We start from the raw sequence: 14,616 nt of genomic DNA, 5'->3' as shown, positions 1-14,616 counted from the left end.
TGCAGACAGGCTAAAAGAATTGAATCTATTCAGTCTTGAACACAGAAGACTACGCGGCGATCTGATTCAAGCATTCAAAATCCTAAAAGGTATTGACAATGTCGACCCGGGGGACCTGAAAAAAAGAAACAAGGACCAGGCGTCACAAGTGGAGATTAGATAAAGGGGCATTCAGAACAGAAAATAGGAGTCACTTTTTTTACACAGAGAATTGTGAGGGTCTGGAACCAACTCCCCAGTAATGTTGTTGAAGCTGACACCCTGGGATCCTTCAAGAAGCTGCTTGATGAGATTCTGGGATCAATAAGCTACTAACAACCAAACGAGCAAGATGGGCTGAATGGGCCGTTTGTAAACTTTCTTATGTTCTTAAAAGTAATATGCAGTTGAAGTACAATCGCAAAATACTTTTTGCTTTTCATAAAAAGGAATGGTTTTTTTTAACGGAAATATAATACTTTTCTGAGTAGTGTATATTTACTGTTTATTTCCACGTATGTAATTGTCTTTCAATTAAGTATTTCATATAAAAATACTTACATTATGGATTTTGTTAACGGTAAAATAATCACCAACCCTCTTAAGTGTAATCCCGTTTGACTGTATAGCTAAATATTATCTCAAAAAACGGCCATAGAACTAAGCGTGTTAAACTTAATACTACCACTAATAATAGCGTAATATCAGAACTACCTACCAATACATTACTGCTATCAACCTTTTATGCAGCCCTCGCTACACAAACGTGTCTAATGTAACAGTGTGGAGTAGTGGTTAGGGCTCTGGACTCTTGACCGGAGGGTTGTGGGTTCAATCCTTGGTAGGGGACGCTGCTGCTGTACCTATGAGCAAGGTACTTTACCTAGTTTGCTCCAGTCAAAACCCAACTGTATACATGGGTAATTGTATGTAAAAATAATGTGATATCTTATAACAATTGTAAGTCCCCCTGGATAAGGGCGTCTGCTAAGAAATAAATAATAATAATAATGGCTCCAGACTTCTTGTTTTGTGTTTTTCTTTTAATTGCTGGAATCCATTTTGCCCTCCTATCTGGATCAGCAGGGTAATCCTGTAGAAGGATAATCCATATTTCTGTCCTCTTCTGTCGGTGCTCCTGAATCACGCATTGTTTTGTACCGCGTTTAAATTATAGACAGTGAATTCTGTCTGCCAACGTGAAGCCTCAGCTGGTGACGTCACGTGAAAAGCCTCAATATGTTTTTCACGCTGCTTAGTTCTGCGGGAACGCGCAGACTCTGAACGCCACACATCTATAGAGAAAGTGAAACTAAACTCTCTATGGAGAAGTTTATGTGTTTTCAAAGCATGCGTGTATTTTAATTTCTTTTGTTTGCATTTATCTTCGTGTAATCTGGGAGCCGGCTTCTGAAGGTGAGTGAAAAAGCAAAGGTAACCTCTTACGATTTAAACACACGTTGAGTTATACGTTGAATACGTAGAGAGCGTTCTTTAAATTAAACGCGGCCGACGTTTTCACTCAGTGCGCGCTGTATCGCTTTTCACACACGAAACACACAGTACTGTATTATTATTATTATTATTATTATTATTATTATTATTAAAATGCTCATATATTTTACTGTACATATTACATACAGCTATGGCTGAAACTCTTGCATCAACTACAGTTTTAGGATTAAGATATAATAAATAAAAAAAACTACATGAACATAATTTAGATATTTTATTTAACATCATGTGATCAAAGAAAATACATAATTATATCACAGTGGTATTTCATTTTAGATTTTGATTTTTTTCATGTCCAAAGCGGTGTGTAATTCTCTATATCTATCTATCTATCTATCTATCTATCTATCTATCTATCTATCTATCTATCCATCTCTCTCTCTCTCTCTCTCTCTCTTTCTTTATATATATACAGTACTGTGCAAAAGTTTTAGGCAGGTGTGAAAAAATGCTGTAAAGTGAGTGAACAGAAGAAAAATCTACATCAAATCAATATTTGGTGTGACCACCCTTTGCCTTCAAAACAGCATCAATTCTTCTAGGTACACTTGCACACAGTTTTTGAAGGAACTCGGCAGGTAGGTTGGCCCAAACATCTTGGAGAACTAACCACAGTTCTTCTGTGGATTTAGGCAGCCTCAGTTGCTTCTCTCTCTTCATGTAATCCCAGACAGACTTGATGATGTTGAGATCAGGGCTCTGTGGGGGCCATACCATCACTTCCAGGACTCCTTGTTCTTCTTTACGCTGAAGATAGTTCTTAATGACTTTCGCTGTATGTTTGGGGTCGTTGTCATGCTGCAGAATAAATTTGGGGCCAATCAGATGCCTCCCTGATGGTATTGCATGATGGATAAGTATCTGCCTGTACTTCTCAGCATTGAGGAGACCATTAATTCTGACCAAATCCCCAACTGCATTTGCAGAAATGCAGCCCCAAACTTGCAAGGAACCTCCACCATGCTTCACTGTTGCCTGCAGACACTCCTTTGTGTACCGCTCTCCAGCCCTTTGGCGAACAAACTGCCTTCTGCTACAGCCAAATATTTCAAATTTTGACTCATCAGTCCAGAGCACCTGCTGCCATTTTTCTGCACCCCAGTTCCGGTGTTTTCGTGCATAGTTGAGTCGCTTGGCCTTGTTTCCACGTCGGAGGTATGGCTTTTTGGCCGCAAGTCTTCCATGAAGGCCACTTCTGACCAGACTTCTCCAGACAGTAGATGGGTGTACCAGGGTCCCACTGTTTTCTGCCAATTCTGAGCTGATGGCACTGCTGGACATCTTCCGATTGCGAAGGGAAGTAAGCATGATGTGTCTTTCATCTGCTGCAGTGAGTTTCCTTGGCCGACCACTGCGTCTACGGTCCTCAACGTTGCCCGTTTCTTTGTGCTTCTTCAAAAGAGCTTGGATAGCACATCTGGAAACCCCTGTCTGCCTTGAAATTTCTGCCTGGGAGAGACCTTGCTGATGCAGGATAACTACCTTGTACAGAGCCCTGATCTCAACATCATCGAGTCTGTCTGGGATTACATGAAGAGAGAGAAGCAACTGAGGCTGCCTAAATCCACAGAAGAACTGTGGTTAGTTCTCCAAGATGTTTGGGCCAACCTACCTGCCGAGTTCCTTCAAAAACTGTGTGCAAGTGTACCTAGAAGAATTGATGCTGTTTTGAAGGCAAAGGGTGGTCACACCAAATATGGATTTGATTTAGATTTTTCTTCTGTTCACTCACTTTGCATTTAGTTAATTGATAAATATAATCTATTAACATGTCTATTTTTGAAAGCATTCTTACTTTACAGCATTTTTTCACACCTGCCTAAAACTTTTGCACAGTACTATATATATATACTTGATGCATACTTGGCCTTAATATAGTGGCATAGCATTAATATATTTCAATTCTAAGTTTGTTTGATTTGATGCCTCTGTGTGTGTGTGTGTGTGTGTGTGTGTGTGTGTGTGTGTGTGTGTGTGTGTGTGTGTGTCGCACTGCAGATTTTTTAATTTATTTATGTATTTATTTATTTCTCATGTATGCATATTCCGGGAGCTTTAGTGAATATTTCTCATGTATTTAAAGCACACGTTGGTTCTCGGCGGTGAGGTTAATCTTTGTGCTTGTTTTCAGGCATGCAGAGAGCAGTGGACTTTCTGTTTCTGTTAAGCTGCGCTTGGTCTAGGGGTGCAGGTTTGTCAGCAATTCAATACCTTCCCATTCTCTTTCCTTCACGGTCTCTACAGTCCAGAGTGTGGAAGGACAGGTTTGACTGCAGTGTAAATGTATGTGTGCGAGCACACTGCAAAGAATCTGAATATAAACTACAGCTCCCAGCATGCCTCAGCTCCCGCACTATCAGCGAGGGATGATGGGAGCTGTAGTTTTGTAAACAGTGACCTGACCTACAGTGTGTTCATGTTTGCTGTATGATGACTTAACGGAAATGCTCGTCCGCCATTGATTGTCAGCGTGGGGCAGCAGTGTGGGGTAGTGGTCAGGGCTCTGGACTCTTGACCGGAGGGTCGTGGGTTCAATCCCAGGTGGGGGACACTGCTGCTGTACCCTTGAGCAAGGTACTTTACCTAGATTGCTCCAGTAAAAAAACCAACTGTATAAATGGGTAATTGTATGTAAAAAATAATGTGATATGTTGTAACAATTCTAAGTCGTCCTGGATAAGGCTGTCTGCTAAGAAATAAATAATAATAACCAAACTATTGACCCAAAGCCAACGTTGACCCAAGAGAAAAGTCCTAGAACAAGGGTTTCTATCCCTGGTCCTGAACAGCCAGTCCTCAAGTTTGTTTTTCTGGCAGTACCCTAGCTGTGCACTAGATGGCACTGATTAAAAAGACACTTTGGAGTCTCCAACCCTGGTCCTGGAGATCCCCTATCCAGCAGGTTCTTCTAGGTGTCTTTACATCATCAGTGGTTAAAGATCTGGAACACCTCTTAATCTGGAAAACCTCTTAACTGAGTGCTCGGTTGAAATGAAAACCAGCAGACCCCGTAGCTCTCCAGGACCAGGGTTGGGGACAGCTGAGACTCTTTGCAGCTGAGAGCCGTCCGGATCTCCGATGAAGGATTGTATCACTGCTGTGTGATTTCAGGGCAGCAGTATTGTGGAGAATTTGAGCTGAAGCTTGCCGGTGAGCGGTCCTGTTGTTTTATTCAATGGAATTGGAATAAAGACTTCAACTCCCAGCATGCCTTTGCACTTGCAGTACCTGTGTGGGATGATGGGAGTTGTAGGTCTTTAATACAATGTAACATGACTTAACTGGCAAGCTGTCTGGGTGTCTCAATGAGAAACCACAGCTGTAGTTCTCTAGCAAATCGATGGAATCATTGTAAACGCCCTGGCTAACTTCGTCTCACCCTTGTCGTCCCTCCAGCCCCCACCCCCCCAGCCCAGGGCAGCACCCCTTCTGTCTCCCTGCTTGAAGCCCCGGCCGGGGGGAGTCTCAGTCTGCTGTGTGTGTCGGAGGGCTGGTACCCCCCTCCAGAGCTGCTGTGGACTGATGAGACGGGCGCAGACTGGAGAGCACACTTCACTACCAATGAGGAGCAGGACAGCACAGGATTGGTCACTGTGCGCAGCCAGATACACCTCCCCCGGCAACAGGGACACGCCCCCCGGCAACAGAACACCATGATGTGTGTGGTGAGATCCAAGGATGGGGCCACAGAGTTGAAGACCGTGATGAACATCGCTGGTTAGTAATTATGTGTCTCTTATGGTGCAAGACAGCTGTCTGTCTCCTCACTGAACTAATAGAAGTGTCCGGTCGACCCCCCTTTCTCTGCCTCTAAACTACAACTCCCAGCATGCTTCTGCACTTGCAGTACCTGTATGGGATGATGGGATTTGTAGTTTTTTAATACAATGTAACATGATTTAACCCTTTGCGGTCCATTTATTCAGCGCGTCTCAGGCGCGTCAGGTCCAATTTATTTTCACACGCGCAGTTTATTTTAGACACGCTGTTTAAAAGTATTTTTTTCACAGTAAAACAGGTTTAAAAGGCTCTGCATATCAACAGGACACTCAGTACTGCATCTCCAGCCCCGCCCCTCGTTCACTGTATTTTTCACATACCTCTTCATAGTCGTGCATACCGATAAATAAATCATCTCCCGATAACTCGTTTTATCACCAAACTCCTCAATAATGTGGTCCAAGTCATTATTTTATTACTTTAACATCTCAAAAAAGCTCTGCAAATGTCTGTGATGTTCTCTGAGCGCTGGATGCAGAAGCAGCTATCTTGTTTGTTTATGTCCGTGTTATCTATGTGGTGTCGGGTCTATCAGTATTCATGAGATACGCCCCTTTTTTTTTGGCTTCTCTCGGCTCCTATCGGTCTCACTCGGCCATTGAATGATTTTCTCGGCTTTTTCTGGAGAAAAAATGACTAGAGACCTGTTTTTTGCGTCTTTTTGATGATGTCGGACCAGGTCCGACATAGGACCGCAATGGGTTAACTGGCGATCTGTCTGGCTGTCTCAATAAGAATCTACAGCTCCCAGCATGCCTCTGCACCTGCAGTACCTGTGTGGGATGATGGGAGCTGTAGTTCTGTATACCCCCCTTTCCCTGTCGCTTATGGTAATAGACCACTCTCTCACTGAACTAACAGAAGTGCCCAGTCGACCCCCCTTTCCCTGCCTCTAAACTACAACTCCCAGCATGCCTCTGCACTTGCAGTACCTCTCTGGGATGATGGGATTTGTAGTTCTTTAATACAATGTAACATGACTTAACTGGCGAGCTGTCTGGCTGTCTCAATAAGAAACTACAGCTCCCAGCATGCCTCTGCACCTGCAGTACCTGTCTGGGATGATGGGAGCTGTAGTTCTCCAGGAAATCGATGGAATCATTGTAAACACTTTGTCGCCCCCTTGTCGCCCCCTCCTCCCCCCCCCCCCACCCCCCACCAGCCCAGGGCAGCACCCCTTCTGTCTCCCTGCTTGAAGCCCCGGCCGGGGGGGGTCTCAGTCTGCTGTGTGTGTCGGAGGGCTGGTACCCCCCTCCAGAGCTGCTGTGGACTGATGAGACGGGCACAGACTGGAGAGCACACTTCACTACCAATGAGGAGCAGGACAGCACAGGATTGGTCACTGTGCGCAGCCAGATACACCTCCCCCGGCAACAGGGACACGCCCCCCGGCAACAGAACACCATGATGTGTGTGGTGAGATCCAGGGATGGGGCCACAGAGTTGAAGACCGTGATGTACATCACTGGTTAGTAATTATGTGTCCCCTCTTATGGTGCAAGACTGCTGTCTGTCTCCTCACTAAACTAATAGATGTGTCCAGTCGACCCCCCTTTCCCTGCCTCTAAACTACAGCTCCCAGCATGCCTCTGCACCCGCACTATCAGCGAGGGATGATGGGAGCTGTAGTTCTGTATACCCCCCTTTCCCTGTCGCTTATGGTAATAGACTACTCTCTCACTGAACTAATAGAAGTGTCCGGTCGACCCCCCTTTCCCTGCCTCTAAACTACAACTCCCAGCATGCCTCTGCACTTGCAGTACCTGTATGGGATGATGGGATTTGTAGTTTTTTAATACAATGTAACATGATTTAACCCTTTGCAGTCCATTTATTCAGTGCGTGTCAGGCACGTCAGGTCCAATTTATTTTCACACGCGCAGTTTATTTTAGACGCGCTGTTTAAAAGTATTTTTTTTCACAGTAAAACAGGTTTAAAAGGCTCTGCATATCAACAGGACACTCAGTACTGCATCTCCAGCCCCACCCCTTGTTCGCTATATTTTTCAAATAACTCTTCATATTTGTGCATACTGATAAATCATCTCTTGATCACTCGTTTTATCACCAAACTCCTCAATAATGCGATCCAAGTCATTATTTTATTACTGTAACATCTCAAAAAGCTCTGCAAATGTCTGTGATGTTCTCTGAGCGCTGGATGCAGAAGCAGCTATCTTGTTTGTTTATGTCCGTGTTATCTCTGTGGTGTCGGGTCTATCAGTATTCATGAGATACGGCCCTTTTTTCGGCTTCTCTCGGCTCCTATCGGTCTCACTCGGCCATTGAATGATTTTCTCGGCTTTTTCTGGAGAAAAAACGACTAGAGACCTGTTTTTTGCGTCTTTTTGATGATGTCGGACCAGGTCCGACATAGGACCTCAAAGGGTTAACTGGCGATCTGTCTGGCTGTCTCAGTAAGAAACTACAGCTCCCAGCATGCCTCTGCACCTGCAGTACCTGTGTGGGATGATGGGAGCTGTACTTCTCCAGCAAATCGATGGAATCATTGTAAACACTTTGTCTCAACTTTGTCGCCCCCTCCCCCCTCCTCCCCCCCCGGCAGACGGCAGCACCCCCTCTGTCTCCCTGCTTGAAGCCCCGGCCGGGGGGGGGTCGCAGTCTGCTGTGTGTGTCGGAGGGCTGGTACCCCCCTCCAGAGCTGCTGTGGACTGATGAGACGGGCGCAGACTGGAGAGCACACTTCACTACCAATGAGGAGCAGGACAGCACAGGATTGGTCACTGTGCGCAGCCAGATACACCTCCCCCGGCAACAGGGACACGCCCCCCGGCAACAGAACACCATGATGTGTGTGGTGAGATCCAGGGATGGGGCCACAGAGTTGAAGACCGTGATGTACATCACTGGTTAGTAATTATGTGTCCCCTCTTATGGTGCAAGACTGCTGTCTGTCTCCTCACTAAACTAATAGAAGTGTCCAGTCGACCCCCCTTTCCCTGCCTCTAAACTACAGCTCCCAGCATGCCTCAGCACCCGCACTACCAGCGAGGGATGATGGGAGCTGTAGTTCTGTATACCCCCCTTTTTGTCTCTTATGGTAACAGACTACTCTCTCACTGAACTAATAGAAGGGAATGTGTCTGGTTGACCGACTCAAATGATTTCCTGTGTTTATTCTTATTTGCAGAAGACTGTGACATCTCTATGCAAAGGCCTGTCATTGCAAGCTCCATACTGGCTGCTGTAATCTGCATTGCTGTTCTGTGGTACTTTACAAGGAAGCTAACAAAAGGTAGCGTTAAATACAACTATAGCTCCTTGTGGCAAAGTGGTTAGTAAGGGGAACAGGTGTAGCGGTGATGCGGTGCAGGAGTGACAGGCAGACAACGGTAATCCAGTGGAAAATGCTTTATTTTATTTTTAATTCCTGCTCTAGTGACCATAAATAATAAGCCCCGGGGATGAAAACACAGGTTACAGTCCTGGATAAAGACACGTTCACCCGTCTCGGGTGCGTGCAGTCGTGCTGGTGGTGAGTGAATACACTTTTTATTCCGTGACAGTTCGTGAAGTGGTGATCCGGCTTGTGCTGGCCCACGGTGACAGCTCCGGATGTGCTTTAGCTGTCTGGTGGTTTCAAAAACACAGACAGTTATTGTACAGTGATTAACAAACACAAACACACACACACACAACTCTCTCTAGAGTAATACAGTATTTACTAACGTCCTTCTCGGTCCTTGGCTTAACCCAAACGAAGGAAAAGATCAGCGTTACCCTGGCCCCTATATGTAATCCCGTATGATATCTAGGTAAGCGGTTGCAGCTGCCTTATTACTTGCAGCTGCCCCTCGTTTACCTGTCAAATCAATACGGTCTTACAACAGAGTCTCGCTTCCTTCCAGGCTGACCCACTTCCCGGAAACGAACTGTCAGGCCAGCCCTTCCAGATACTTCTCCTCCCGTTCTTTAGCGCCCTCACAGGTCGGGAGGAAGATTTATCACCAGAACTCATTGTATTTCTGTCACACTCCTTCAAAGAGATTGCAGCTGACATTAATACCACCTGCAGCTCTGGCCAAAAGTTTTGCATCACCCTCTATATAGAATGAACTTAATTTTGCTTCAAACCTGCAGAATAATGTTACCTTAACATATTAAAATTACACACCACGTTGTAGTTTGCCCAGATACTTAACGAAAAAATGGACAGAAATTTGAAATCTAACATGAAATGCTGCTGTTCTACTATTATAGACTTGTGCGATATGATTGTGTAGATTATTTGATTTACATGTTAAATATCTCAGTGATGTTCATATCGTGGGAAGACATCAAAATAAACAGCAAGAATGACGGTACATTTATGTCCCGCCTCTGCTCACTCCTGATTGGACAGCTGTATAACAAAAGGGAGATCTTTGACTTTTTCCATTGGTTACAAACACACGTCTCTGTTGTGATTGAACTACATTTAAAACTGAAATGAGGGAATGCTGTACCGCTAATGAAATGAAGGCACAATCATCCATTGGACAACGTGTTTGAGCATTGGGACCATTTTTGGTCTTCTAAGTATATTAATAATTTAACTAATGCAATGAAATCTAGTCATATCACCCTTAAAGATGAATCTCAACTGTTCTAAACTAGTAATACTAACCAAGCCGTCTTTGTTTGTGTCTTTTAGAAAAGAAGGATCTTCAAAAGAATTATGGCAGGATTAATACATTCATCTCAATATTCGGATTCTTAATGAAAAGAATGAAATCACATCACATTCTGATTACATGTTAAATGCAGCATTTTAAATACGAGTCCATGGTTTTTTTTCATTCCTAAACAAAATGAATCGCACCTGCGATGTTGCCATGGCAACTTTCCGTGCCGCAGCAGCCTGAGAAACCACAGGAGACTCCAGCAGCTCCTTCAAGAGTTCAACGTGATTTACACGAGTCACAGTGTAATCACTGCACTGCGCGACGCTGAACTGTCTTGCTCTGAAAATACTGTATCCCACTTAAACAAAGTGAAGTCCCAATTAAATAATATAAATAGCCTTGGGAAGAACTGTCTCCTGGAGTTGTGTCCCATTTAAGCAGACATCCCGATTATCAGTATCCTGTTTATCTCAAAGGATATAACAATGGGTGGGATTTAACCATGGAGCAGCACTGCCCTCTAGTGGGATTTAACCATGGAGCAGCACTGCCCCCTAGTGGGATTTAACCATGGAGCAGCACTGCCCTCTAGTGGGATATATCCATGGAGCAGCACTGCCCTCTAGTGGGATATAACCATGAAGCAGCACTGCCCCCTGGTGGGATTTAACCATGGAGCAGCACTGCCCTCTAGTGGGATATAACCATGGAGCAGCACTGCCCTCTAGTGGGATTTAACCATGGAGCAGCACTGCCCTCTAGTGGGATATAACCATGGAGCAGCACTGCCCTCTAGTGGGATTTAACCATGAAGCAGCACTGCCCTCTAGTGGGATTTAACCATGGAGCAGCACTGCCCCCTAGTGGATGTCAGAACACAAGGTAACGATCCAGAATACAAATACTAAACTTGTCATTGTTTTCTTTTTCAGACAATTCAAAAGAGGGACTGGAAAATAAGATCAAAATGCTGGAGGAAGGTAAGTTCATTTATAATGTGCTCATAGAAAGTTCCATCACCCTTTATCAGAAAACCATTCATTCTGATAAAGAAGCATAAAAAAACAACACTCTGAACAGTTGTATGAATATTGAGTTAAAAGCACACAGCTCTGTTGTGATTTAAGTACACTGAAAATGAGTAAAATCATCCACTGGACTAGATTTCAAATGCATATAATCACAAAGCCATTATTATTTTAATAAAGTAACACTGAAAACCAATTGTAGGGAGAATATTAAATAGTAAAGATCTCTGTTGTGGTTTCATTACATTTAAAACTGAAATGGGGGGAATGCTTCTGCACTTAATTAAATGGTTTCTGTGTTTTTCGTTCCTAGATTTTAAAGACCTTCGGAAGAATACCAGTAAGAATATGTGTTGTGTTTTTTGTATCAAGGATTTCTGTCTTTCTATCTCATATAAGTGAATTCAACACGTGAGGGGTGTGTCTTACTGTAGAAGAGATGTCATCTCAAGTGCAGTTTTAAGCTTCTGAAATTCAATCTCTTCAATCTGTTTTAAACAGAGACGCCCTACAAACAAAGTCATACATTCTTATTAATTACAGAAATGAAGATAGCTCTTGAACTACTATGAAACAGAAGTGTTTTTTAGAATTGTGTTCTCTGCACGGGGATGACCTCATTTGAGATAGTAAGCTGTGCTCTCATTGGCTCACTTCAATATTAATAAACTCCTGGCCTCTCTCTCTCTCTCTCATTATTTTTTTCATTATGAGTAATAAATCATCTTTCAAAACTGGTTCATTGGGTGTATTGAAAAAAGCAGCTGCTATCGATGTCAGGTTTAATTGATTAGTTCAGATGTGTGAATTATTTAACGGGGGATCAAACCCTCTGTACCAAGATGTGTGCAGATTAGAAGAGTCCCATTAAGGGTGTGTTTGGACACTAATTATAATCTTATAGTGGCAATTTCCTCCCTCCCTTAAATATATTCTCTTCTCTCAAACAGACGCATGTGGCTATGCCCTTGGCAGAGGTATAACATTTTAATCTGCATTAATACACTTACAGTAATCAGAATCCACAGATTCATTCTCTTACACTTGATTCATTCTTCTATTCGTTTATTTCAGAATGGAAAAAAATGACTGAAGCTCGTGGTAAGTTTGAATTTAATAAAATCATATTTTCAAAATTCTCATTGAACACAATTAGGGGGCTTGGTTTTATTTGTTAAATGTGTTTTAAAAATATTTTAAATGTAGCATCACTTGCAATTTCTAATTTAATATATAGAAGGAAAAAATGACTTTAAATGTTTCTGTGTTTCCAGTTACAATAGCCTTAAAATCTGTCTAAATACAGTTGTTATGATCAAAGAATGAAAGTGTTGTTGTTGTTCATCATCGTGAGAGAGAGAAAGCATAAATAATCAAGTTCCCTGGTTTTCCTGTGATTCTCAATAACACACTCTTCTCATTCCTTTACCCCAGTCAATGTGACTCTAGACCCCGACACAGCCAGCCCCAGCCTCAGAGTCTCTGAAGACTCACAAGTGAGATTCACAGGGGAGAGATCAGCAGAGTGGCCCAGTGTGCTGGGCAGGGAGGGGTTCACCTCAGGGAAGCACTACTGGGAGGTGGAGGTGGGGGAGAAGGGCTACTGGGTCCTGGGAGTCTCCACACACACTCATGAGAAGAGCATACCTGAGAAACCAGGGGAGGGCTACTGGCTTGTGAGGCTGGTTAGAGGGAAGACCTGTACAGCTGTGAGCCAGTCAGGGGATCAGATCTTAAAACTGGAGAAGATCTGCAAGGTGTGGGGGGTGTATCTGGATCACGAGGGAGGGAGGCTGTCGTTTTGCAATGCAGAGACCAGATTTCACATCCATACTTTAGAAGGCCCATTCACTGGGCAGGTCTACCCCATTTTCAGTCCCGGATCACATGATAAAGGACCTTTGATAATCCAGTGCGTCCAGCACACAGCAGCCAACTTTATATAGACACCACTGTGTTTGGTAGCTGCTGTAGTTCTGTCCAGGGTTTTATATTAGTGTTATACAGTGTGGTCCTGCCAGCATTGCCCTCTGTATCAGTGTGAGACCCTGTTAAGCTACAGCAACTATATTATGATAATGAATGTGAGTGACAAGCGTATATCTTTCATTGTCTGGATTTAAGGAATGTGCTCATGTAGTTTGATTTTTTTATTATTTTATTTTTTATTAACTATTGATACAAATTAAAAAAAAACATATTGTGGGATTTATATCAGTATTATTAGTAGTTAAATACAAATATAATAAAAAAAAACGATTTGCTAATAAATTTGCTGTGAGACTGTTTTGTGTGTTTAGTTTGTGGATAACTATCTCTTTAGTCTTTAGTCTCCTGCATTATTCAATTTCAACAGCAGGTGGCGGACTTTACCAACTTAAAATCTCGTATTGTATATTCTACTACTGTAAACTGATAGCCCCTTCCCTGTCTCTTATGGCACTAATACATATATACACATTTCCATTTCATAATTTGTTATAAAAAATGTTTCTTGGTTCATTAGATTTTATTTAATTTAAATTTGTTTTAAAACACTACACTGTTTTGCAGGGCTATTAAATATGTCCAGTTAGCTTTTTTTCCCCCATTACATTGCACACATCAGCACAGAAGGAGGGGGTGTGAGTGGGGGGGGGGGGGGGGGGGGGGGGTGAAACTTGAAACTGAGACTCAGGCTTCTTCCTCCAAACCTGCCTCTCTCCCCCCCCCAAAAGGATCCTAATGGATTGATTTGTATTTTTATAGAATCTGTGGAGGTAGAACTCTGCAGTGAAGCCTGTCTCTCGATCACAGTCTGTATACACAGAAACGTATCAACCCTGTACTGAGGTGTCAGCGTTTTACAATTAGATGGAATAATTAGTACACTTCTTATTTTTAGACCCATATATCAGAAATCAAGTAGATTAAATAAGCTAAACATTTATTTAAAAGATAAAAGTCAATCGCAACAAACAAGTAAAGGGTACCTGAGGTCTTTCACAAATCTGTTTTTGCAAACGGATGCACTTTGTTTCAAGTCTCATTCGCTCTTAAGTGGCTGCAATAGGACAGTGAGCCGAGCTGATTTGGGACCAAACCATTCTATATACGAGAAGGGGGAGTGGGGGGGGGGGGGGGGGGGGGGGGGGGGGGGGGGGGGGTGTTATGGATAGGATTATAATAATAATAATAATAATAATAATAATAATAATAATAATAACAGCGTTTTAATCATGTGTGAATTACTGTATGAAACTGGTTGTGAAAATATGTACAGTATTTGTGTATTTATTTATCTTTAATATAAATAGCTGCAAGTCTAGTTGCTTTACAATAATACCTCAATGCCTGATTGTTTGAATTTGTAATCAATTGGGACACTTGTTAGCTCTTTCAAATACCGTACCTACTAGTGATAAACTGCAGTCCTGAGTGTGTGGGGGAACAGGGACTGCAGGCGGCGTGGGTAATAGCGACCCCTCACTGGTAAATATAGAACTACACCACTGGATGAGACGTAAAACAAACGAGGTCCTATTGGAAGCGACTCTGCAGCAGCAGTTGTTGATGATAGAGAGTTCACCCCCTAGTAGACTTGCCAACTGGACCCACAATTCCAGGACACTTTAAGACAGCTCAGGATTTTCAACTCGCCTCTCTAACCGCAAAATCCTAACAGGTATAGGCAATGTCGACCCAGGAGA

At 43.1% G+C, this 14,616-nt stretch overlaps 1 protein-coding gene across 3 annotated transcripts in view; it reads left to right on the top strand.

Moving 5' to 3' along the window:
- The window catches only part of LOC131709677 (erythroid membrane-associated protein-like), a 36,956-nt gene extending 23,758 nt beyond the window's left edge, over nucleotides 1-13,198 (top strand). Inside the window, exons 1-9 of one of the 3 annotated variants that reach the window (XM_059012327.1) lie at nucleotides 1,257-1,413; nucleotides 3,626-3,685; nucleotides 4,891-5,211; nucleotides 8,426-8,530; nucleotides 10,832-10,879; nucleotides 11,241-11,267; nucleotides 11,878-11,904; nucleotides 12,002-12,028; nucleotides 12,362-13,198. In XM_059012327.1, coding sequence (XP_058868310.1) covers nucleotides 3,628-3,685; nucleotides 4,891-5,211; nucleotides 8,426-8,530; nucleotides 10,832-10,879; nucleotides 11,241-11,267; nucleotides 11,878-11,904; nucleotides 12,002-12,028; nucleotides 12,362-12,873 — 1,125 coding nt within the window. In that variant the 5' untranslated portion in view covers nucleotides 1,257-1,413; nucleotides 3,626-3,627 and the 3' untranslated portion in view covers nucleotides 12,874-13,198. Of the gene's footprint in view, nucleotides 1-1,256; nucleotides 1,414-3,625; nucleotides 3,686-4,890; nucleotides 5,212-8,425; nucleotides 8,531-10,831; nucleotides 10,880-11,240; nucleotides 11,268-11,877; nucleotides 11,905-12,001; nucleotides 12,029-12,361 lie in introns of those variants that run through there. The other 2 variants (XM_059012328.1, XM_059012326.1) reach the window with 2 other exon arrangements.
- The last annotated feature ends 1,418 nt before the right edge of the window (nucleotides 13,199-14,616 follow it).

This window comes from Acipenser ruthenus, chromosome 44, assembly GCF_902713425.1.
Source record: "Acipenser ruthenus chromosome 44, fAciRut3.2 maternal haplotype, whole genome shotgun sequence".
In the NCBI taxonomy this organism is placed as follows: Eukaryota; Metazoa; Chordata; class Actinopteri; order Acipenseriformes; family Acipenseridae; genus Acipenser; species Acipenser ruthenus.
The sequence above is the reverse complement of the archived record's forward strand: the minus strand, read 5'-3'. Positions and strand labels throughout refer to the sequence as shown.